This window comes from Mus musculus, chromosome 6 (genome assembly GCF_000001635.26).
Source record: "Mus musculus strain C57BL/6J chromosome 6, GRCm38.p6 C57BL/6J".
In the NCBI taxonomy this organism is placed as follows: Eukaryota; Metazoa; Chordata; class Mammalia; order Rodentia; family Muridae; genus Mus; species Mus musculus.
Genome location: NC_000072.6, coordinates 104,708,504 through 104,735,700, shown reverse-complemented (window position 1 = coordinate 104,735,700; position 27,197 = coordinate 104,708,504). Strand labels below are relative to the sequence as shown.

At 35.8% G+C, this 27,197-nt stretch overlaps 1 protein-coding gene across 9 annotated transcripts in view; it reads right to left on the bottom strand.

Moving 5' to 3' along the window:
* The window catches only part of Cntn6 (contactin 6), a 370,745-nt gene that overhangs the window by 127,706 nt on the left and 215,842 nt on the right, over positions 1-27,197 (bottom strand). For all 9 annotated transcript variants that reach the window (XR_003956233.1, XM_011241409.3, XM_006506384.3 and 6 more), the window contains 2 exons: positions 9,425-9,628; positions 7,333-7,435 (listed from right to left, as the gene is read on the bottom strand). Coding sequence is in view for 8 of the 9 variants with exons in the window: in XM_011241409.3 (XP_011239711.1) it covers positions 7,333-7,435; positions 9,425-9,628 (307 nt within the window). In the remaining variant the exon portion in view is untranslated. The remainder of the gene's footprint in view (positions 1-7,332; positions 7,436-9,424; positions 9,629-27,197) is intronic.

Here is a 27,197-nt window from a genome sequence, read left to right as displayed (position 1 = left end):
CCTTACAATAGTCACAAATAATATTACATATCTTGTTGTGACTCTAACCAAGCAAGTGAAAGATCTGTATAAGAACTTCAAGAAAGAAATTGAAAAAAGATTGCAAAAATGGAAAGATCTTCCATGCTCTTGGATTGGCAGTATTAATATTGTAAAAATTGCCAAAAGCAAGCTACACATTCAATGCAATCCCCATCAAAATTCCAAATCCAATATAATCAATAGAGTTAGAAAGAACAATTTGCAAATTCATTTGGAGTTACAAAAACCCAGGATAGCAAAAACTATTTTCAACAATAAAAGAACTTCTGGGGGAATCATTATCCCTGACCTCAATCTGTATTACGAAGCATTAGTGATAAAACCTGCATGGTATTAGTACAGAGATAGGCAGGAAGATCAATGGAATAAAATTGAAGACCCAGAAATGAACCCCCACACACCTGGTAAGTTAATCTTTTACAATGGAGCTAAAACCATCCAGTGGTAAAAAAAAAAAAAAAAAAAAAAAAAAAAGACAGCATTGTCAACAAATGGTGCTGGCTCAACAGGCAGTTATCATGTAGAAGAATGCAAATTGATCCATTCTTATCTCCTTGTACACAGCTCAAGTCGAAGTGGATCAAGGAATTTCACATAAAACCAGATTCACTGAAACTTATAGAGGATTAAATGGGCAAGATCCTTTAACACATGGTCACAGGAGAAAAAAAATCCGGAACAGAACACCAATGGCTTATGCTGTAAGATCAAGAATAGACAAATGGGCTCTCGTAAAATTGCAAAGCTTCAATAGGACAAAAAGACAACCAACAGATTGGAAAAAGATCTTTACCAATCCTAAATCTGATAGAGGGTTAATATCTAATATATACATATATATATATAAAGAACTCAAGAAGTTAAGACTCCAGATATCCAAATAACCCTATTAAAATGGGGTACAGAGATAATCAAAGATTCTCAACTGAGGAATAGCAAGTGGCTGAAAAGGACCGAAAGAAATGTTCAACATCCTTTTTCACCAGGAAAATGCAAATCAAAACAACACTGAGATTCTACCTTATACCAGTCAGAATGGCTAACGTAAAAAAAAAAATCATGTGACAGTAGATGCTGGGGAGGATGTGGAGAAAGAGGAATATTCCTCCATTGTTGGTGAGTTTGCAAGCTGGTACAACCACTCTTTAAATCAGTTTGGCCATTCTTCAGAAAACTGGACATACTGGAGGATACAGCAATGCCACTCCTGGGCATAGACCCAGAAGATGCTCCAACTTGTAATAAGGAAACATGCTCCCATATGTTCATAGCAGCCTTATTTATAATAGCCAGGAGCTGGAAAGAACCATGATTTCCTTCAGCAAAAGAATGGATACAGAAAAGGAGGTTTTAAAGTATAAAATTCTTCATTCTTACCTTCCTGGCCAATGAGATTTGATTTGTAAAATATCGTTTGAGATGATTTATCTTCAGCAAAGGGATAATGATTTTAGCTACACTACTGTCTGTTCTTTGTATAGGATGCCATCTCCTATTTAACCTGTTTGGTTTTTGTTGTTGTTGTTGTAGTTGTTTTTTGTTTTGTTTTTTGTTTTTTTTTTGTTTTTTTTTGTTGTTGTTTTTTGTTTTTATTTTGTTTTTGCAGAATTACGGTTTATGAACGTGTGGTATTCCACAAGCTTTCTTTCTCTGTTTTGCTAGCACCCTTACTTGGGTAGGGTTGAGAATTCTCCCAATGCCTTATCATTTTCTCGAGTTCTCTGTGATAGGGTTTATTGCATCATAGCTCTATAATACAAATTTGCTTTGGTTCATGGTCACTCTCCCTGACTTTGCATTTTATTTGAACTAGTATGTCTGACTTTGTTTTCAGAATCATAAGAACATAGAATTCTGCTACGTTTCTTTAAATTTCCCTCTTTCTTTCTATGTAGTTACACATAGAAATCATAATATGAAAACACAAGAAACAAAAGCAGACTCAATGAAATAAACTGTTTATGGAGTAAAGCTGGATATTTATATAAATACATTAGGCTCTTATACTCATTAACATGGTATTTATGAGGCTTATTATATAACCTAAAATAATTACTTTTCCAATAAGCTAAAAGAGTTAATAATTATGAGTAGGAAAAAATCTAGTTTATACCAGCAGACATAAAAATGACCCAGATGCTAGAATTAGTAAACAAAGAGTGAATCCCTTCCAAGCATGTAGGTTATACTCAAGATCTCAGTAAGTACAGTCTATTTAAGGAGGTCTCCAGGAGACTTAAAGACAATAAAGGAGACAGAGACTGGCACAGTAGAAACAAGTTCAGGTGCTAATAGCAAAGCTGCGGTAGATCATCAACAGGCCCAAGTTTCATAAAATACAGGTAAAACTCACACCCGCAAAACCACTGCTCACACAGTTCCTTTCATGGATGTATCAAGTCCACTCTCAACAAAAATGGGTGTGTTACACCAAAAATGCAATCCATAGAGTAAAACAACCAAAACTAAAATACGATAAACATGTTAAAATTGTTAGACAGAGAATTTTAATCTGAATTAGGGATCTTCATTTTGTGCCATCAACAAACAGTGATTTTTGAATCACTATGAATAAAATGCAAAGAGATATAACAGAAAATACATGACATTCAGGAACTGGCGAGAAGATGCCAAAAAATATAATCAACAAGACAATTCTGGAACTATAATACACAAATACAAAGGGGGAAAACAATGGGGTCAGGGTTAGAAGTGGATGGCAGATGGAGAGAGAATGGAAAGAGAAGGCACAGCAGAGGAACCGTGTCTCAGGTTGAAATGCAAATGGAAGGAAGCAGAAAGCACAGTGTAACATAGAATGGGGAAATGACTAATAGTCTAAAAAATAAGAGGTTGAATGGTCAGAAGAATGACAAGAAAATTGACATAATCCCTAAATACTTTAATAATTACTGATAGATACTAAACTGTAGGTTGCCCAGCTGACAAAATACACACATACACACACACACACACACACACACACACACAAAAGGCAAAGAGAATGATATTTCTAGGATGAGAGTGAGATGACCTAAATGTATAAGTGAACATGGGGCATTCCAAAATACTTCCCACATATATGCCCACAAGCATAAACACACACAGACACAATTCCTGCAGAAATTATCTCTTTCTACAACATAGAACATTTGCTAATAATACGAACTGGAACTGGAAATAGAAATGATATTTTATTTACTCTTTTGTTTGTTTATTTGCACGTGTCCATCGTATCCAGTTGTTGCTTCTCTCTGTGTCTCCAGTTCTGCCTACTCTCTCACACACACATGGACAATCATGCATCGTCTAGAATACACACTCATAAGTAGTGGCTTAGCAAATTCAGTAATAAATAACTGAATTCATTCCTGTCTGAGCCACCAAAATGTTCTCATTGCATTATGGATTACTTTCATAGTGTATGGTTTATAGAGAGTTTATTTTAAAATGAAAGGTAACCTATAACTGTACCATCTATTTTAAATACTTAGAAAGTTGACTTTATCATCAGATTATTAATTATACAGCAATCTATATGTTTAAATATTCCAACATAGTACCTTCTTTAAACAAATACACTACTTGTTAAATTTATGCCTATGCAATTTAAAGTTAGCATATTATTTGATAAATGGTTGTCATTTTTTATAAATATTGCTTTTCTGAAAGTAATTGGCAAGCATATATAAAACCTTGAGTGGGTGTCTCAGATAAAATGTTTTCTATAGTATGACCAACAATTCTACGTTTCAAAACTATATAATATACAGTTATCCCACAGGGTATTTTAAATTTTCCTTCAACCCATAGAATGTTTTGAACTTGTGGTTACAATCCCATTGTATTTCAAATCAGTGTTAATGACAGTTTAATAAACACAATCTTAGTACTATTAAATCACATCAAATAAAATTTGAGGCAGTATAGTCTATAAAACCATTTCTGTCATGACAAGTTCTATGAAGTACACTTAAGGAATCTTCACCATTTTTTCATTGAATATTTTTTAATGTGAAAATATTTTTGTATATGATTAACAATCAGCCAAATTTCTCAATCAGCATCATTTTCTTTCTATACAAACCTATTTTTAGTTTTTATAATGAAAATAAAGTTTTTTTTCAACTCAAGTTTTTCTAATTTAAGTATGGATAGTTTATTTTTGTATAAAAATTTTATGTATTTTCTGGTGACTTTAAGATGATACATTTTATCTCATTTAGGATTTTAGCTTTAAAATTGTTGTTTTTCTAATCATTGTGCAAATAAAAGTGAGATTTGTTTTTTCAATTTGTTTCATAGGACTTATATTCCAAGAGTTCACTGGCATGATATTTTGGGATTTTTAATTCATTTCTTGCACAAATACTCATGAATTTTTTAGTATTAACATATGACAAGATCACAATCACGTTGCTAAAAGGTGATGTTAAAAGGCAAGGTCAACAGTTCTTGCCTATAATTCATTGTACTCTCCTACTTCCTAATTTCTTAAGAAATTGATCTGAGAAGAGACACAGACCTTTAATAATCTTCGTTGATGAAATATTACTTATAAATCCAGGTAAAGTTGTTCTTTGCCATTGACTTATTTATGCAATGGTGAGAGAAGAATAAAGGTGGGGGAAAATAGAGTTTGTGTGAGATGGGTAGAGAGAAGGTAGAAAAGCAGAGACCTTAGGAGGTGAAAGGTAGAAATATTAGGAGAGGAAGAGAGGTGTGGGGAAAGGAGATGAGAGGAGGGGAAACAAGGAAGTTGGGAAGAGGAAGGGGTGGTTATGGCAATGGTTGACATGGAGTAAACTATCATTTGCAACTATCAGTGTTTAAGTTTCTATTGCTTTAAACGCTACAGAGAAACATAAAATGGCAAAAGCAATCCTGGCATTATGGGAAACACACTGCCTTCCTTTGGTTCCTCTCCTTTTATTACAGGACTGTCTCCCTTCCTTCCTTCCTTCCTTCCTTCCTTCCTTCCTTCCTTCCTTCCTTCCTTCCTTCCTTCCTTCCTTCCTTCCTTCCTTCTTTCTTTCTTTCTTTCTTTCTTTCTTTCTTTCTTTCGTCTGATAGACAGCAAGACAGATAGACTAACATGCTGGTGAGAGAGGATAAACCGCAGACATTGAAACTAATATTGTACTTGGAACATCTCCATACATTGAAATACTGGTTATCCAAATTGGAATGGATTTGCACCAGGGCTTTAGAATAATCCAGTGAATATTTACTGGCTAAATGATGGTGCTGAACTAAATATTTTATATGTATTACCCATTCCAGCATCCCCTGCCAACATTCTAGGCAAGCATGCTAACAATTCATGTTGGATGAGAATATGAAGATTCACAGAAGTTATAAAAATATTTACTAATGAGTGCATAGCTCTTGAGAAAATTTGGAATCTAATTTTTGTCTTCAATTATTTCAAAAGCTTATTATTCAAATATTCCTTACTCAAATATTCCTAACTTTAAAGGCAGGTTACTTAGCTATCTATTCTAAGCTTCAGTTTCACATATATAATGAAAGCTATCATTTGGTACAATTTGAAAGGACATAGAAGATCTCAGATCATAAAAATTTTGCTATGGGGCTGAGAAATAAAATTATTTTTATTAGATTGTTGAGGAGTAGCCTCAAGCAATTTCATAGTTTTGCTTTTATTATTTAATTTCTTTAATTAAGAAATATTTCCCAGTGCTGGAAAAATGGCTCAGCAGTTAAAAGCACTGGGTTCAATTCCTAATACACACATAGCAGCTCATAACTCTCTGTAACTCCATTTTTAGGGGATCTGACACCCTCACCAAGACATATATTCAGTCAAAACACAAATGCATGTAAAATAAAAACAAATAGATCTTTAAAAGAAACATTTACTTTTTAGAAATATGACAAACAAGTGTTCTTTCCTGGAATTCTATTTCACTGGTTTTCATTTAAAAATAATTAGAGTGGTATTAATGACATATTTTTAATGAATGGTTTCACTGTGACTCTGAGAAAGTTTAGAAAGGTAGAAGTCATTATGTCCCAAGAGTCATACAAAAATTATTTATGTATTGTCCAAGAGTCATTAATCAATCAATAGGTATTCATTGGATAAATTTAATTTGGCTAGTTTTTGAAACATATTGGAAAACCAGATGTATAAAATGAACTATGATTGTTTCATTTTAAAGGAAATTTATCATATAAGCTATCTAATTCACAGATGTATGCAATGTTATTTACAGAGAAAAACCTAACAGTCAGGAGACATTTTATGTACTGCTGAGTATAGGGAGTTAGTAAAAAGCCTGGACATTTAAGGCTATGTTTCAGTGTCTGGTAAATGGATCTATATTTTATCACTGTGAGGATCACATTAGAAAAGACCTTTGGATTAGAGATAATCCCTTATTGCGCACATTCAAAAGTTATTCTCATATTACTTAGGACACGTTCTAGAGATGGAAAAATAGCTCTGAAGTGGGGTTTCTAAGAAGTGGAGAAATCTAATTTTCTCTTAGACCAGTACAGTAGCCAATAATAAGATCTTAATGCAACGAATAGTAAGGTACCTCAGGTGTACACTAGTGTTTGAAAACAGCTGAACCAACTGATCTGCCAGCCCCTTTCCCTGGTGTTTATTGCCATTTACAGACATCAAAGTAAGATTTTAATATTATGGAAAGGAGTTTTCCTGATGTTCTGTGCCAAAGGCGTAGAGGTTTTTCTGGCTTAAAGGCATCCCAACCTGTTACTAATACACAATTATCTGAATAAAACCAACTACCTAAGGCAGGATAGGCTCAGTTCTAATTATGCATTGTGGACAATTGGATGTTAATTAATCTTATTTTGAAGGAGAGTGGTGCAAGGTTTTCATCTATAAGAACTGCTGATTAATTAGGCATGGAGACACTCCAGGCAGTCTATTTCTAGGTGTCAGAGAAGGATAAAGGATATGTCAAATGCTCAGTGATTTGTCCACCATCTTATACAAGTGCACATTTTCTCTGGCCATGAGTGTGGTACATGGGGCAACAAATTTACTCAAAATAAATTGCCAGCCCCAATCACTATCAGAATGTTAGACATCTTGTTGTTGCTGTTGTTGCTTGTTGTTGCTGTTGTTGTTTAAATTCCAATTAGAAAGCCCCACCATGCCCCGCACTTGAAATCTGTTTAGTAATTTCCCTTAGAGCAATGTTTGAATAATAAAAAGTTTTTTTTAAAAAAAAATTAAATCAACCATGACAAAAACAAAACAAAACAAAGCAAAACAAAACAAAACAACCTTACTTTCCAAGGGCAAAGCATTCCAGTTTTATAGATGAATCCTTTGCAGCTTGTATTGTTTCAGGAAAACGCACTTCAATCTTTGGCTCATATTCCCCCATGACACCTGTTAAATACCAAAACAGCTAGCAGCATTTCTGGAGAACAGAAGTTTCCTATGAAGTAAATGCTTCATTAACCAAAATTTGACTCTTGAATTTTAAACAAAGTTAGGGTTTCCAATAATGAGATGGATGCATGCTTCTTAGTTTTCAACAAAGATCCTTCACTAGTGACATTCATTTCCACCCTCATTTTATGGAACTCTCATGAGTCCAGACACATTGGTCAGAAGAAAAATTTAGTTAATACTATTTCAGAAGTCTGATACAACACCAGAATTCAAAATACCGCTATTCTGCAACAAAACCAATAAAGTAACTCTACAACCGAACTTTAAAAATCTATACTATAATCGATGAAACAGGTTTTGCCGCAAAGTTTATAATGTGTTTGTGAAAGTTCTACTTTCACTGCTTTAAGGTTTTAATAGGAATTATTAAAATAAGGTTAGAATCAAAGAGTGTTTTCAGATGTCATAAACATACTATTTGCCAAAAAAGGTACATACAACTAACGAAAATAGTTTTAGGTGATTTTCATCTGAATTAATCAATGCTATATTGGGATTGTTTTAGAACTGCAACTATTTTATAAAGTAAGATGATAAACTTCATTGCAACTCATTTCTACCACAAGTAAATGAAATTTGGATGATCAGTGAGACATTGTGAATGCAGAAATCACAATATAAATACAAAAATGCACATATCTAACTTCCACACCTTTATTATTTCAATGTCATAATCAATGCTAATTCTGAAGCTAAGTTGGCTGCTTTTAGTTTGCTTTCCCCCTTTTCTGAATAACTTGTCTTACATGCCAACTCTTAGAGAAGTTAATTGATTTACATTGTACACAATGTTTACAATGTACTTTTACCATTAAAATAAAGAAGAGAGCGGGGGGAGGTAGGAGAAGAGAGAACTTAACATGGCAGAAGTAAAAATAAAGAGCAAACAAAAATAAAACAGGAAAATGTTGTATAATCTCTATGCAAATTGTTAGCTTGAGCACTTTGCCACTCATGAGCAGAGTAATCACAGAACGGGAGAAAATGAACTCACAAATCTAATGTTTGCTGATATCTGAATAAGACCCTGGCAGGAATATTTGAATAGTTACTTGCTCTGAAATCGCTTCCATGAGAACTCTGGGGAGCTGGCTTCATAGCTTGATTATCATTATATCCTTGCTTGTCTTAAACTCTTCAGGGGTGGGGGTGGGGGACACAATTCTATGAGGTATTGCCTTTCAAGTTCAAAATCTGATAATAAAATGAACTAACAGAGTTTTATCTTTACATATCCCACTGTGAACATTTAATTAGAGAATCAACTAGAGGATTTTTTTCCACTTAGATGACTTTCTAGCTCTCTAAATCTTGCACCAGCTCTGACTTGACTAAGCTACAAAGCTCATCAGAGACCAATCTGACTTCCATTCCTCAGAGACATAATTTAGTATGAGTCTTCCACACCATAATTCTTTGGAATGCTTTGCTTTCCTTGGGCACAATTTTTTTTTTCAGTTTTGCCAGCCAGGTAAATAAAGGGTGAACTATGGCAGCAAAATAATGGCAAAAATGGAAAAGAAAGAGGACAATAAGAGAGGTTGCAAAATGTGTTCATCAATTCAGTATGAAAATTTGGCAGCATTCACATGCACACATACACACACGCCAGGTCCCCCCAGACAAACATCATTTTTTACACACCAGTCCTTAAGCAATGAGAAGACGAGTTCTTCTGGTGCCAGAAACGAAATGGCACGATATGCCCAGAAACATGTAAATTGTACCATGAGGGTATTGAACTACAAAATTCCCTTTTTTAATTTTTTTTTATTTTAGTAATGTCTCATCTTCACTGTGCATGTGAATTTCATCTACACTACAGTGATTTTGGTTACAGTTAAAAAAAAAAAAAAAAGGCTCCGAAGACCTGCCCACAATGTAAGAGTCCAGGGGGAGTCTGAAGATAATTTATGTTCTTACCATCAGTGCGCAGCACTAAAGGCGTAGGTGGACCTTGGACACTTCTATGGGCCTCTTTGTTTGTGACAAAGCAAGTATAATTGCCCACATCAGATGGTTCTACTTTGGCAAAGTACAAGTTCCCTGTGTCTTGAGATACAAATCTTCGCTTGTCCTCTTGAACATACAAAGGGCTATCATTGAAGGTCCAGGCATATGATAATTCTGAAACATAGAAAAAAAATGCATTATCTCCACTGCAACCGTATCTATAAATTCTTAATAATTTATCTATAAATTCAGTGTTATGCTTAATCACTATAATAAAAGTCTGCCTATATTGGTCTAATTTATAGCTACTCAAAAGAGAATAAGTAGAATATTTCCTATATTCATTTAAACCTCAGTTTGGGAGATACAAAAATTTCCTTCTCCATCACCATTTTCTTTGGCTAAGGATACAATCACAGGATATTTAGAGAATATATGGTAATTTTCCTTAGCAAAATCCATAGAATATATAAAGTTCTGCTGGTTAATGGGGTCAAGGTAATTCTTTAGTGCTACTCATTTCGAAGCAGTGTTTTTCAGTATGTTTTAAGAGAGATTACACACACTTAGGTGTTGAAGTTCAAATTTTAATTAAAAAATTTTAATTAAAAATTTTAAATTTCAATATTCTAGATCTTTAGTTCATTCTGTGAATGGAATATAATTTCTGGGCAGATTTCTGTGTGTTAAGACCCTGTAATAAAGCAAAACATGTGCCTTATGGACACAGTAGTTCCTGCTGAGAGAGGTGTGTGGATAATAGCAACATGAAACCACCTGTGTTTTGACAGAGGCATTATAGGAAACATAGATGAGATGGTTAGTTTTAAATGTTAACTTGCCACACCTTAGAATCAATTGGATGAAGTGTCTCAGATACAGATCTGTTTAACTTATAGCCATGACAGTGGGAAATTGTTATCTGACAGAGCCCACTGCGGGCAACATCATTCCTTGGGCTGGCCTTGAACTCAGACATCTGCTTGCCTTATCTCCTGGGATTAAAGGTGTGGACCACCATGCCTACATATAAATTTAGCTGGATAGGATCTTGCCCCAAATTCCCACTCCCTTAATCTGACATCTCCTAGAACACAGGAATCAGCTCCATTCTACTTCCTGGTGCCCCTTTAATACTTGAATCATGTAATTTGTCTTTTTCCTTTCTCAGCTTGCTGATATTCATTAAAACGGTTTTCATAAGAGTAAACTTCAGTAACACTACAACAGCATTTATACCAGGCTATTTTGAGACTTCCTTTTTCAAAGCAATTAATATAAATCTCTTCACCTTACCCTCAGGCAGACTCTTCAGACAATGGCAAATAGCAGCCACAAAAAAGTCTCTATGCCATATACTATAACTCTTCTCCACTGAAATATCCAGGGCCAGGTCTGAACAACTCAAATCACTCTCAGCAACAAAGTCTTTCATATTCCTACAAGCATAGCTTAAACCCCATTTAAGTACTCCACTTCTTTCCAAATCCAAACTCCCAAACTTCATATTCTTCCAAACAAAAAAATGTCAGCCCTATTACAGGAATAGTCCAGTCCCTCGTACTAACTTCTGTCTTATTTCGAGTTTTACTGCTGTGATTACACACCATGACCAAAGCCATTCTTATAATGATAACATTTAATTGGGGCTGACTTAGAGGTTCAGAGGTTCAGTCCATTATCATCAAGGCAGGAGCACAGCAGTGTCCAGCTAGCATGATGCAGGAGGAGTTGAGATTTCTACATCTTCATCTGAAGGCCACTAGAAAGAGACTGGCTTCCAGCAGATAGGAAGAGGGTGTTAAAGCTCATGCCTACAATGAGACATTTCCTCCTACATGGCTAAACCTACTTCAATAAGGCCATACCTTCTAAGAGTGCCACTCCCTAGGACAAGCATATACAAATCATCACATCCACTTCTAATGTGCATTATGCCTTCTGCTGGAAGCCTATATAAAAACATGTTGGAAAAAAAAGCCTTTGCTCTTTGTCTGCTTGCTCTCACATCCCTAGTAAGTTCTTTCCTTCATTGGCATTAGAGCCTACTACTTTGGGATTCCAGTGTATATTGAACCAGCAGAGACATTCGACCACATGGACTGAACCACTGTTAGATGCTTGGCCCTTCCTTCTATTCATTGTCAGTCATTGTTGGAATGGATGCCTCTGCAGCATGCATTCTAATAAATACCCTTTCTTTATTTAAAGAGAGATTCATCCTATAAGTTTTATTACTCTAGAGAAGTGTGACTAATACACATGCCTATATTGTTTATTAGAGTATTAAATTTATAACAGCAACAGAAATGATACTAGCAAACAAGAGAAGTATACTCCAATGAAGTGTGTTCAGGAGAGTCATTTCTGAAGAATTACCTCCAAGAGGGAGAACTGTAAGAGTAATGGACAAGTAGATCAATATAGCATACAAGAAACAAGAGAAAGCCGTTCAAGGTGAAAAACAAAATGAATTGCATGTATTAATCTTTAATCATTTATCATTTCTTTGAAATGCTTATATGTAAATTTGAATTTCATAAATAAATATGTAATGAATGAAAATATACACAGATTTTAAATGTTCAGTTATATGAGGTATGAATATTACATATATCTAGAGCATACAATACTAAACTAAAATATTAACCATTGGCGTTTTTTAGAAATGGTCTCAGCAGGGCAGTTGTGGCACATGCCTTTAATCCCAGTACTTGGGAGGCAGAGGCAAAGGCAGGCAAATTTCTGAGTTTGAGGAAAGCCTGGTCTACAGAGTGAGTTCCAGGACAGCCAGAGCTATACAGAGAAACCCTGTCTTGAAAACCAAAAACCAAAAACCAAAAACAACCAAAACCCAAAAACAACCAAAAACCAAAAACCAAAACACACAAAAAAAAAAAAACCCAAAAAAAACCCACAAAAAACAAAAAACAAACAAACAAAAAACAAAAACAAAAACAAAAAAGAAAGAAAAAAAAATGATCTCATGCTTCTATCAGATTAATCCTCAATTATAGGAACCACATTCTGATTTAAACTATTAGATTACCTTTGCCATAGTTTATAGTTAATGAAAATGGACTTTAGATGTGTACTTGAGTTTGTTTGTTTTCTTTAATATGTTAAGCATTCACTTATGTTAATCTATTTTTCACATATTCTATTCATTTCTAAGTGATAATTCATTTTATAAATATACCACCTTGTATTCGATGAGTTTATGAGTTTTTTTTTTCTAATATGGATCATCATAGATCCAGATTAGAGTTAATTGAAAAATATTATGACTGTCTATGTTCATTTTCATTTTTTGAGAGAAGTTGTTACACATTAACTATATGAAAAAATTATACAAGTAGATTAAAAACGTATCCCAGTTTCAGGGAGCTTGATATCTTTATTTCCAACAACAACAACAACAACAACAACAACAACAAAACAGCTTTGGTATCTCTCTCTCTGTCTCTCTGTCTCTCTGTCTCTCTCTCCCTCCCTCTCTCTCTCACTTAAACACACATACAATATACCTTCATGTTTTTCTTATGACTCTAAGTCTTTGAGTATACACAAATATTCTTGTTGATTAAATATTTATGAATGTATTAAATTAGGAATAATGTGGGAAATGTTTAGAGAACTACATCTAAGGAAATAGAAAAATACATTTGTTTTTCATGAGATTTCCCAAATTAGGAAAATAAGTCCACAGTAACAGAGTGGGCAAGAAAAACATTTTACAGTTAGGCAAATAAAATATCCTCATATGAATAGGTATTCACACACAAGAAAGTCGGGGTAACCAAAGAATAGTTCATGCAATCGATGGCCTCTTGTCCAGAGAGAGGTCTTGCATCATGTGAATAGTGTGTGTATGGGCCTATCTCTCTATCTCTCTATCTCTCTATCTCTCTCTTTCTCTCTATCTCTATATCTCTATATCATCTCTATCTCTATATCTATCTCTATATCTCTATCTATGTGTATATATATATATATACCTGATGTGGAATCAAGACATTATACATAAAAGCTGTCTTTTTCAACTGTAAGGAGATATTTTGAAAAATTCTTTACTAATTATACTGTCCTTGAACTCTCAAGTATGGGGGGACATGCATACCTATTAACAGTGATTTTTAAATTAAATAATAGCTGTACAGTGAAAACTCCAGGTGAAATAGTAATGAAGAAATATTACAAATATATGGGCTCCTCCACTAAGATTATGGTTTAGTTGTGAATTTGGCACAATTTAGAATCAACTGGAAGACATTATCTTTTCTTTTATAAAAATAATTATTTTATATATTTACATTCCAGATGTCACCACCCATCCCAGTTCACCTTCCCACCTTACCTGGGGCCTTAATCTCTAGAAGATTAGACACATCCTTTCACAAGAAGGCCAGATAAGGCAGTCCTCCATTACATATTCCCAGGGGACTAGGACCAGCCTGTATGTTATTTGGTTGGTGGTTTAGTCTCTAGGTGCACCCAGGAGTCCAGGTTAGTTCAGACTGTTGTTCTTCCTATGTGGCTGCAGTCTCCTTCCCCTAACTCTTCTATACGGGTCCTGCAACTCAGTCTAATGGTCATCTATATATATATGTGCATCTGTCTCAGTCAGCTGCTGGTAAAACCTCTCAGAGGACAGCCAGCCTTGGCTCCTGTACATAACCACACCATAGCATCAATAACAGTGTCAGGTTTTGCTGCCCATCCATGAAATGGATTCTAAGTTGGGCCAGTAACTGGATAGCCTTTCCTTCAGACTCTGCTCCATTTTTGTCCCTACATCTCTTTCAGAAAGGAACAATTCTGGGTCAGAAATTTTGACAGTGGGTTGGTAAACCTCTCCCTCTCTTTTGGGACTTGTCTACCTACTGGAGGGTGTCTCTTCAGGTTTCCTTTCCCCACTGTTGGGCATTTTGCCTAAGGTCACTCTCATGGAGTTCTGGGAGTCTCTTGCTTCCCAAGTATCTGGTCCTTTCCAGAGGGTCCTCCCACTCTGACCCCCAGAGACTGCATATTTCTAATCATTATTTTGGAATTCTGGGCTTCTCTCCTGTTCCACCTCTATACCTGATTCTTCCCCCTCTTTCCCCCACCCTTCTCACACCCAGGTACCTCCCTCACTCTGCTTACTATGATTATTTTGTTACCCCTTGTGATGGTTTGTAAAACCCTAACTAAGACAGAAGTTGGTACCAGGAGTGGGGTATTGCTGTGATGGGCCTGACTATGCTTTTATTTGAAAGAATGTGGATTTTTGGACTTTGGATTTGGAATTCAGTGGAATGCTTTAAATGGGGCTTAATGGGTCATCCTAGTAGGAATATGGAAGACTTTGTTGCTGGGAGTAATTTGAACTGTGTTGACCTGGCCCAAGAGATTTCAAAGGAGAAGAATTTCAGTATGTGGCATAAAGACTGTTTTTGTGGTATTTTGGTGAAGAACGTGGCTACTTTTTACCCTTGTCTGAAAAGTCTGCCTGAGGCTAAGGTGAAGAGACTTGGATTAATTGCATTGATTGCATTGACAAAGGAAGTTTCAAAAAAGCCCAGCAGAGACTTTGTTCTCTGGTTAAGTCTCACAAAGAGAAGTTTGAACAAGCATAGCAAGCTTAGAAAGGCAAAATATAAAATATATGGTTCGAGTATTAAAGTCATACCAGGAAGTGAAATGGAGCAAAATCCTGTGTTCTAGGAAATAACAGATTAAGGGAGTGGGACCTTGGGGCAAGACCCTACCCAGCTGAATTTAGAACCAGGCATGTTGGTACACACCTTTAACCCCATGAGACAGGCATGCTGATCTCTGCATTCAAGGTCAATCTACAGAGCAAGAACCAGGATAGCCAAGTTATGTGAAGGATTTAGAAAACATAAAGCCAGTGATAATGTAATAGTACAAGCGGATCATGTTCTAGATCCTGTAAGCAGCAGAACTTGGCAGCTTCAGCCATGTGGCTCTGGCTCTAGAGTTAAGAATGGAAGGAACTACTGGGACAATTGATGCTGGTTAGCTGGAGCTAAGACATTAGCAATGACTAAGAAGAGACCAGCATCACTGAGTTGAAATCTGGGAGTTGTTTTCTGGGAGCACAAAGAAGCTGTGTTCCAGAGATAGTCAAGTTTGTACCTCGTGCTGCAGCTGGACTTGGTAATGTGTAAGAGTCAACCAGGTGGTACTGGTTTTGAAGGCATAAAGGTGTCATGAAGAACAGCTGAGGCTTGGCACTGTGAGAGGTCATGGAAGGCCATTGGAGAAGGTGTAGCCTCAGATGTAGTTGATGGCCCAGGACTTAAGGGGTCAGGCAAAGGATTTGATGCTTGGCACCATGAAGAGAGCCCATGAGAGGCTATTGGTAAAACCTAGTTGGAGTGGAACACCCCAGTGTATTGGAGATGTCAGTTCCATGGGATGATCACCAAGAACAGCAACCATAGTGGAGTAGATCAACCTGTGCTTAGAGTGCTACAGAGGGCAGAGCTGGAGAAGTGATGCCAGCCCTTAGGAGGAGTCCAAAAGATCAAGTGGAATCCCAGACACTGAAACAAGAAGCTGTAACATTGAAATTGCCTTGGAGACGCAAAGATGTAAAAGATGCCAGAGCCATGGGATACATGCTGAGGAAAGTTGCTAACAGGGAGTGGAACCAGCCCAGGAGAAAGCAGTTTGTTGCAGTCAACAAAGATGAAAAAGGAGTGGAGATCTGAAGACCGCTTTGACATCAGCCATGGAGATGCAGAGTTTGGAGTTTGCCCAGCTGTTTTCCTGCCTTGCTTTGGGGATTACAGTTAATTAAGTTGAGTGAATCTCAGAAAAGACCTTGAACTTTGGACTTTTAACATTGTTGTGACTGCTGTAGACTGTGAGGACTTTGAAAGTTGGACTAAATGCATTTTGTATTATGCTATGTTTAAGTATGGCCCCCATAGCATATGGACCGGGGAGTGGCACCATTTGAAAGTGTGGCCTTATTGGAATAGGTATGACCTGGTTGGAATGTGTGTGTCACTGTGGGTGTGGGTATAAGATCCTCACCCTAGTTGCCTGCAAGTCAGTCTTCCACTAGCAGCCTTTGGATGAAGACATAGAACTCTCAGCTCCTCCTGAGCCATGCCTGCCTGGATACTGCCATGCTCCCACCTTGATGATAATGGACTGAAACTCTGAACCTGTAAGCCAACCCTAGTTAAAGGTTGTTTTTTATAAGACTTCCTTGGTCATAGTGTCTGTTCACAGCAGTAAAACCCTAACTAAGACACCCCTTTTAAGTGGTATTGGAGCATCTTTACGTGGGCCATCATTCTTATTAAACTTCTTATGATCTGTAGGTTGTCTCATGGGTATTCTGTACTTTTTGGCTAATATCCACTTATCAGTGAGTACATGCCATGCATGTCCTTTTAAGTCCCAGTTGCCTCAGTCACTATTTTTACCTGTGTCTAGGGTGGAGACACATCTTATTTATCTTAATTAATATGAGAAGATTCAGGCTACAGAGAATAGGGCATTTCCCTAGGCAGAATGTGCTGAATTGTATGAAGTTGAGAACTCAAGTCAGCAATAAGTAAGCAGGTGACTATGCATGCTCTCTCTCTCTCTCTCTCTCTCTCTCTCTCTCTCTCCCTCTCTGTGTTTATTTTTGTCTGTCTGTTTAACTACTTCTCCTTTTTTTGCATTATTAATAGTATACTAAATCAGGTTTTATGAAGGAAAGAAGAAAATGAGACAACAGAAGGAGAAATACAATATAGGGAAATGTAAAATAAACCTTCTGCGTATAAAAACAAAAACATTACTAGCAAGAAAGAACAGAAGCAGACAAATTTCAAGCATATTTCTCAGGAACAAAGATATGAAGTAGAGCTAGGACTTTAAGCAATAGCAACAAAATCTTCACTTCTGCATGAAGAAGAGTTTTGCCTAATAATCTTACCATCTATAGGAAGAAAAACCCAAATGCTACATATGTGAGAAACATATCAAAAGTGCTCTGTTTAGACTAACCTGCTAAAATTTATATATTTGAGTATAAGAACTCAAGTTTATAAATGGCCACACAAATCTCTAAGTTTTGGTAATAGTTTTCCCAACAAGTGTAGAATATACACATTTTTATTAGCTGTATAACATTTCTGCCACACTGGAATTTAAATTTTCATGTTCTCTGTATGTAACTGCAAACAAAAATGAACACACAAAGACAATAGTGCCAGACGAGCTGAACATGAGGATGAGCATCAGAACGGCAACTTTGTACCTTTACTTCAAACTGCTCATGACAAAATAACATTTTCTTCAGGCATTGATCCTAATCGGATATGCATCTTAAAACATTGTAAAATCTGAAAAAGTACAGATAAGTAATTTGGCTCCTATTGTTCAATTCAGTTCTCTTCTACAAACATATCATGCAATCTGCCTTGTTAACAAAGTCCAGGAGATTCAGGAAGCTGAAATTTCATGTTATATTTATAGGAGACTTTAGTGAAAATGGATTGATCAATCTCAAGTGTACCAAGAATTATTGGAGAAAATATACCCAAGTACAGAAGCTATGTTATAAGTAAAATAGAAAAATAAGGACCCTATATTTTTAGCTACAGATAAATGTATGCAAAGACTAAGCCCGTCCCATACGTTGAAGGAGTAAAGAAAAGGCCCTCTGTACCACAGAAGCACAAGATAGAACTGAGCCTTTTGAATGAGACACCATATTGTTGGGCCCTTGATATAATTAAGAACAATGTTGTAAGTAGATTCTGGAATGCATTAAATGCTCGATCTCCCAGTCTAGCACTGTTGGGAGATGGTGGAATCTTTAAAACTTAATGAGGGCCTAATGTGAGAGTCTGCAGTTTGTGTGGTATGCCATAAAAGTGACAAGCAAATCTGTCCCTTTGCTTACTTTGTTTTTGTTTTTATTCTGTTGTGATAAGGAGAGCAACTTTACTTCACATACTTACACATTATCCACTTTTCCATACTGTCTATAGCCAAAAACAAACAAGCAAGCAAGCAAGCAAGTAAACAAACAAACAAACAGAAAACAGAGGTGAAAAGAGCAACATCCAAACTCACAATAAAAGAGAAACCTTTGTTTCTTTTGAGTTGAATAGAACCAGAGCTTATGAGGGTGATGGACATCTATTAGTAAACTTGAAATCTATTATAGTTGATGATTTCTAAGGTGAATAATGAACTCTTTCTGCCATTAGAAATGATCAGAAAGAGAATGAATAATCATGATTATGGATGCCTCAAAATAAATGATTCAAAATATCTATGTTATATCTCACAGGTGGTAACCTACATGTGAATGGTCTATATCATCTTCAGTATGTTCATGTAACTAGGAGTTGGTGATTCCTGACCATACATGCATGATACAGGTGAGTTATCATGATCAAAACTATACTTTGAAATTCTTCTCATGTTCTCAGAGCTACTGAATAGTTCTTTTTTTCTTTTTTAGCATATTCTTACTGAGGACATTCTACATTCCATGTGATATCTTTCTTCTAGGTCCCTTTACTCATGTCTCTCTCTGCCTCACTCTAGTCTACTCTTCCATCTCCATCAAATAAACACACAAAGACTTCAGTCTGAACCACAGAGGTGTCTAGATAGGAAAATTTTACTCAACATAAAAAGAAGGATACGATGTAATTGGGATTCACCTATTCTCACTGACTTTTACCTTTTGGACACTTTGTGAAATAAAGACAATCTTGAACAAATTCCTAGTGCCATGTCTCCGTTTAGGGATCCTCATTCAAGGTCTTTTAGAGCAAAGAAACATGCCTTAGCTTTCTGAAAGCAACATAACCTTTTCCACTTCACAAAAATTACAGGTTGCTGCTAGTGCCCGAGAGATCTTTGTATCCATCAACCTATAATCTTGGGACCTTACACTGTAATTTTCTTCACTCGCTCAGTGAATTCATTTTTTATCTTAGCTCCTCAAACTTTCCCATTTGTTCCTCTGTGTGGGGTATTCTTCACAAGGGGAATATTTAAAACCCATTGGGAGAATGAAAATTATATATGTAGAAAAGGAAGAAATTATTAAGAGTACTTCAGTTTTATCCTTCCAACAACTGTCTTCTAAAGTTGACTGGGTATTCCTTTTTTTAAAAATTGTTTTTATTAGGTATTTATTTCATTTACATTTCCAATGCTATCCCAAAAGTCCCCCACACCCTCCCCTACCCATCCCCCCAACAACCTACTCCCACTTCTTGGCCCTGGCGTTGCGTTCCCCTGTACTGAGGCATATAAAGTTTGCACAACCAATGGGCCTCTCTTTCCACTGATGGCCGACTAGGCCATCTTCTGATACATATGCAGCTAGAGACATGAGCTCCAGGAGGGTACTGGTTAGTTCATATTGTTGTTCCACCTATAGGGTTACAGATTCCCCCAGCTCCTTGGGTACTTTCTCTAGCTCCTCCATTGGGGGCCCTGTGATCCATCCAATAGCTGACTGTGAGCCTCCACTTCTGTGTTTGCTAGGCCCCAGTATAGCCTCACAAGAAACAGCTATGTCAGTGTTCTTTCAGCAAAATCTTGCTAGTGTATGCAGTGGTGTCAGCGTTTGGAGGCTGATTATGAGATGGATCCCCGGGTATGGCAGTGAGGACTTGAGATGAACATTCCTTGATCATTTTGAAACTGGAGAAGCTATAGTATTGTGGTATTACTCACCTCTCTCCCAATCCTGGCCTAATGTGTGATATATATGATCTCTCCTGGCTAGCATTTGCAAGACAGTCTATTCTGCACATCTTGTAAATGAAAGCCAGCAGGGGTAGAGAACATCTGTAGATAGAGAAGTTTCTGTTTTGTTTTGTTTTTTAACTTGACATGTTATCATAAGATACTTGTCAATAACTCTTTATATGTGATAGCTTAAACATTTATTTATAGACATAAGTTGTAATGTCACACCTCACAATGCTCAAAATTCTTCCTGCCATTATCGTTCTCTTCTGCCCTGCACTCTTCCCACATGGGCTGTCTCTGCTCATTTATGCCCACAGCTAGCCTGCAGGGGAAGCATCAGTTTTGTAAGTTTCATCATGATCTGCAGCTGGGACTTAATTTGTATATTTTTAATAGGGAAAGAAAAAAATATCGGCCTTCCAAGTTAGAGTTTAAAAAGCTTCTCATTTGGCTTTTCTTAATTAAATGTATAATTCATGAGACACTTAGTTTAAAGCCATTGGATTCTTAAATATTCTCTCTACCTTCTATGACATTTATCTGTTATTAATAGTGCTGATGTATTCTTATTATGATGATTCAGCAGTAACATTAGTACAGAATGATAATTGGTCCTTTCTGGAGCATTCTTGTAGTTTTTCATTGACACCATGCTCTACACTTCTATTATTATTAAAAATGGCAGATCTGCAGTAAGCAATTGAAAAGGCTGTGCTGCTCTCTGAATCATGCAAACAGCCTTGATTTCCCCAGAGGAATATTGTAGTTTTGATATATTTAACAGACTTATACATAGTAGTGTGATATTTAAAATATGAAGAGGAAATATAAATGCAAATGCAGCCATTACATGGAGTATAAGTTTTATTATATCTTTGAAGAAAGAGAGCAAAGGAGTAAACATTGATCCTTCTGCTCCCAAAACTTCATAGGGCTGCAGAACAGATATAAAAATTGAAGTAATATTTCCTGAAGTAAATATTCATATATATATAATATCTGAAATATAGTACTCATATTTAATGGATAATCTCCCTTTACCCCTTCCTTTTGGTATTCCAGAAAGAGTACACTTTATTACAATACTTCAAACCTAGCATAGTCCTTTAGGATTTAAGGTGAGGAACTCTTGTTTGATCAACTATGGATACACTAGCTCAACGGCAAAAATCTACTCCAAGAATAATAATTTCTTTATTGTCTTGAATTCTTCGATGTTATGTGGAGCAAAGTTATGATGCAATACTGAAAACATCCTTACATGTTTGTTATCTGTCCCTGTTTGAGCACCTATGTGGTCTCCAAATGCTGCTCAGGAACCAGGATTTTATTAGATCTCTTCTGATTTACACATCTATTCTCTGAAACTATAGAAAGGGGCATTCTTGGGGATTGCAAACAACCTAATAAAGGCCCCTTGAGTACCCATTATGGCTAAGTGCCAGATATTCCTAGGATTTATTGTATACTGCAAACTCTACCCAGAGAAGAAGTGAAAACACAGTTTGTTTTGGAACCACCTCTGGTAAAATCTCTAAATGCAAGAAACATAGAGAAGTTTAGATGTATAAATATATAAGGATTATCCAGGTTTTCTTTTGTCTTAATACCTATACTCTATGGAAGTACACAGAGAAGGGGTTATATACTTTGTTGTCAGCCAAGGATGGTTTATGGCATTTCAAAGCTATCTGTCAAGATCTGAGTACATCCTCATTTATAAACAATGACAAGATGATAGTGTAGTGTGGCTTCTAGTAGTCAAAATGATGCAGAATGCTTGAACAGTGAACTATACAATTGGAGTTTCTGTTCTCTTCACTGTGGGCATGCATCTGTGTGCATGGGATACTACAGCCTGTGGTCTAGACCAGGGGGTAGAGTATACACAGGCTATGGAGGACATGAGCTAAGACTCCACCTACACTGCTTTTGAGAAAGCAGCTATGAAGGTTAAAGCTTTCTGGGTATAGTGGAGTTCAGGGAGGAATATCTCCAACTATTTATTTAACCTCTGACCTAGCTTCTGTAGGGAACCTCAATAAATTAATTGCTTCCCCAGAATGCTTTTCAGTGAAACAGTGCTTGGGTTTACGCTTGTGTCCTAGGGAAAATGGCGAGATGTTGCTTTATATCTCTCTCTGGGAAAGAATTTTAGTAACCATGAGACTTAACTAATTGAACATCAGTCAGTTATAAGGAGGGGGAAAGCCATATGCTTCCTGGTGGCAACACCATTCATGAATTTTAAGCAACACAACTCACTGCTCATATGCTTTTTTATACTTTCTGTAATACTAAATTCATCCTCTGAGCTAGAATGGGCCAGACATTCATCTAAGTCACGTAGAAGTATAAACACATTGATAGTTTCATAAGCATCCTTGAATCCCAGATATACAATCTTGACCAAATTAACAACTTTATAATGATTACTGAAGTTACAAGAGTGAGATATATTCCCTGAAAATGTAAATTAATTGAAACATAAAATTTGTTTTATGCAGTGCCTAATGCATAGTTTCTTAGTTATTCTTTGTTTTCTTGACATGAGCTGGAATCATTCTAAGAAAAGGAACTTTAATTGAGAAAATCTCCCCCACCAGATTGGCCTTTGGGCTACTATGTAGGCTATATTCTTGGTTAATTATTGATATGAGAGTGTCTAGCCTGCTGTGTGTTATGCTACCCTTAGGCAGGTGGTTCTGGATGCAATATTCCTAACTGAGCAAACTCTAAGGAAGGAGCTAGTAAGCCTCATCTCTCCATGGCCTCTGGTTCAGTTTCGGCCTTGAGTTCCTAACTTGTCTTTCTGCAGTGGACTATGTCCAGGAATACGTAAAATAAATAAGCCCTTTCCCCAAGGTACTTTGGTATGGTGTTTTAACACAGTTATAGAAACGCTAACAATTATGACAATAGAGGTACTCAGCATCTCATCCATTCCTGTGACATAGACACGGAGTGCTCTATATGTGTGGCTGTTCTGGATTTTCATCAAATTATGTTTCCTAGGCATTTACTCCAGCTTCTTAGTCCAATGTCTCACCATGTTACATGAGAGTTTGAGTGGGAAAGAGGGAAAAAGGGACAGAGGGACAGAGGGACATGGGGACAGAGCAGAACTCCTGTAGAGCAGAGCAGAAAGGGGTCTGGGAAATTTGCTACCATTAAACTGCTGGTCAGTGTGCTTTGTATGGTTTAGATGATATTTAGGAGAAACAAAAAGTAAACCACAAGACAAAACAACAACAATAAAAAAAGGAACTAAAACTTTTTTCTTTGGCATTCCAGGTCTTCAGAAAGGACATTCCGTGAACTGCTATTTAAAAATCTGTACCCTACCTGACCAATTACTATATTCTGTTCTCACCATTATTTCTTTGACCTGTGATAGTTAATATATACTAAACTAAGGAGTGTTTTATAAACAACATGCTGATGCAGTATGAACTCAGAGTTGTGGAAGAATAAACAAGACTTTCACCAGAATAAGCCAGACAAAGTACCCACATGGAGAAAGGGAAATTGGCACGAATTTCCACTCATAGCCAAGATGATATTATTAAAAGTTGATAGCTGCTGGGAAAGTGAAGCCAGTTTTCTTCAAGAGAATGACACTGGGTATATCAACAGTGCTTCAGTGCAGGTCCTACATTCAGGAGTATTTGGCTAAATGACTTCACATGTGTGAATGTGTATTGTGTGTGTGCATTTATTGTTTTGATATTTCTGATTGTTTTTATATAGAAAGAACATGAATTTTGGTGAGTAGAGAGATTGAAGTGTACAGTGTATTAAATTCTCAAAAATAATAATGTAAACCAAAATTAAATTTCCAATCATCTTCATCTCTTTTTATCTCCTTGTTTTCCCTTTTATTTTTCCATATCTCTAATTAGTAACAACCAATGTCAAGTTGCTTATGCCAAGGACATGGACCCAATGTTTATTTTCAAATTTCTCATCTAATCTCCATCCAAATTTTAAGAAATATTTTAATTATACTTTCTACCCATAGACTGAAGCTGGTGAGTTATGATCTATTGAGAGCTATCCATGGGTCTAAGTGCATCATCTCTCACCTCAATATTGTAGTCACTGTCCAAGATGATACTCTTCATGACTGGGGAATAATAAACATAGAAGTCACAGGAAGTGGGTCCCCCTCCTGCTGAATTTGATTTAGTATATTCTGATCTCATTCAGAAAATGAAACAGAATTAAATTAAAGGCCTTTAAATATATTAAAGCAGGATTCTGCAATTTCATTGATACTCCTATTGATGACTTCTTCTGTCCACACTGATGTTTCTCTTGTTCCTCTAATGTTTCAGATATTGTGTCACTACAGCTACTATACATATACATATTCATATATGTATTCATATATGTATACATACACACATACATATATATTTATCTATCTCTCTCTACATATATATATATATATACATATATATATATATATATGTGCCTAAATTATCTTTACACAAAATGCTTCTCTCATATCTTCATTTTTCTTCCCAGATATACAAGCAGTAATTCTTTACCTAAAGGCAAGTATTAGTAATATTTAATATTCCCTATCCTCTACTGTAGATTTTCTTACTTCTTAATAGCTGTTATGATTCTTATTAACTTTTTATATGATTTGTAAAGTAAAAGACTGTCGTTTTCTCCATCATTCCCTAAGAATACAGAAAAATCAAGGGCAATTATTAAGTTTACAAAAATATTTATAAAGTGATTATAAAATATGCATGCTCAATAACGATGTGGGATTATGATTATTATGTCAACATCGCATCTGTCTTTTGCATATTCAAGGAGCTTCAGGATTAATTGATTAATTAGCTAGCTAATTGATTAATTGGCTTGGATTTTGAGACACACAGACAGTATGGATCATAGGCTGGTCTAAAAGTCACTAAGAAACAAGGTATCATCAGGTCATGATAGTATCTTTATTCTATCTTCAGTGCTGGGTTTACAAGCATGCTTACCAAGCTTGACATGAGTGATGTATGTGTTGAGATGATTTCCTACCTAATAAGAAAACATCATTTTATTTGCTTCAGAAAGAGAAGACACACAGCCTAGGAGGAAAATAATTTTCCTCCTAGTATAATTTTCTTCTCTCTCTTTTTTTAACAACATAATTTTGACCTTTCCTTAGAGTGATTTTCCACTTAACTTAAATTGTGAACATCTTTATGATGTGGATACAAACACTTGGCTCACAAAACAGTACTATCTTCCACAAGCACAGTTCATCTGAACCACTGGCACACAATGAATGGATCTATCTGACTAAAAGTTGTATCTGCAAAAATTAAACGATAGTTCTTTTAACACAAAATAAAAATTCACAATTTTTATGAGGGAAGGATTGAGAATATCTTATCCACAAAGTTAAGGGGAAGATTTCCTTCAGCTCTGGGAAAAACTATTATCTGTTTGAAAAGATGATTTTTCATTATTTAAAACATGAATTATTTCTTTATTGTTATTTTAAAATAAGGTTTCATATGATGAATATATAGAAATCAACTTATAGATACATCATCTTTTTATTCACATATGTATATGGATGTATGTGTATGGATATATGTCATCCTTTCATGATCAATTTGGGGCTTTGTCTTAGAGGGTATTCTTGAGACTCTGAAAATTTGAGAGCATTATACATTAAAGGGCATTGTGGACGAGTTGTGAGAGTTTTTGTTTCAAATGACTGATGCCCTCAATCAAAGCTCTCCCTGGGGGTAAGACTTCTTGATGGAAGGATTGTTGTCTGTCTAGCTCATATGTCTATGTAGAAGGTCATGACTTTGGAAATCTTCAGAAATATATTATTAAAAAAAATGTTTGCCCAAGTATCAAACTGCAATCCAAAGAATCACTACAATGTAGTGACTGTGTTTTTTTCTATTTCAGAAAGTATTGTTAAATCCCCTAAAACAGTAGAGGGCTCTCACTGTGTCTTGTAAATGGGATCCGGGTCTGGAAAAAATGGCAGTACTATTATAATCTGGTCCATAAACTCAAAGTACTGAGAATTATATGAACAATGGAAGAATATAACCATCATGAAACTCATAATCATATGTTTATAGTTTCAATATTAATTGCTGCTCTCACCAAGTTCCACCCAGTTAAAATCATGGACAACGTAGTGGTGGTTAAGTGAAATAGTGAATCCTTTAATAATAGAGCTTAGTGGAAGGTCTTAAGGTTACAGGAAATATGGCCTAAAAGAGGACAACATGAGCCTATATTCTTCTTCTTCTTTTTTTCTTTTCTTTTTTATACTGGCCATGAAAGAGCAATTAACTATGCCACATGGTCCCCTCTTTTGTCATCTGGCAATGGGTACCAATCTAATATCACAAACAAGCTTTTTATCTTTATGTTTCAGAGAAAACTTACTGGTACAGATATCATAGTTTTAAATGAGATAGTACATAAAAATCATATCTGGTTATATTAAAATATTATGTATTGATGTAATAATTTATATCATGATTGCTTTCAATATAAGAACATGGATTGCTTTTTTATTTCATGGTTCCATTCTGTAATAGAATAACTTCAACCTCCCTAAAGTCCTTTTCTGTTCTCCATCCTCCATTCACCCTTTGTCCTCCATCCCCCACTCTCCATCCTCCTAGAGGGATATAGCCTGTCTATACATTTGGTTAAGGTTAAATGTTGGTAGAAAGCTTTTATAATAGATCAATGCTAGAAATCAGCTTTATTTTATTCACTCAAAAAGAGGAAGACAAATAATTTCTTAATCATATCTGTTCAGCTGGAAGAAGACGATACTTTATGGTATATTGATGTTATGTTATCATGTTATGTTAGATTATATTCTTATATCAAATTAACTTTTATGTTATGTTATATTTTGTTGTAATGTTATTACAACTAAAGGAAGTTAAAGGAAGAAAATCTCTCTCACTGAAATTCCTAAACCCTGTCTACTCCCTTCTCATACCATCTC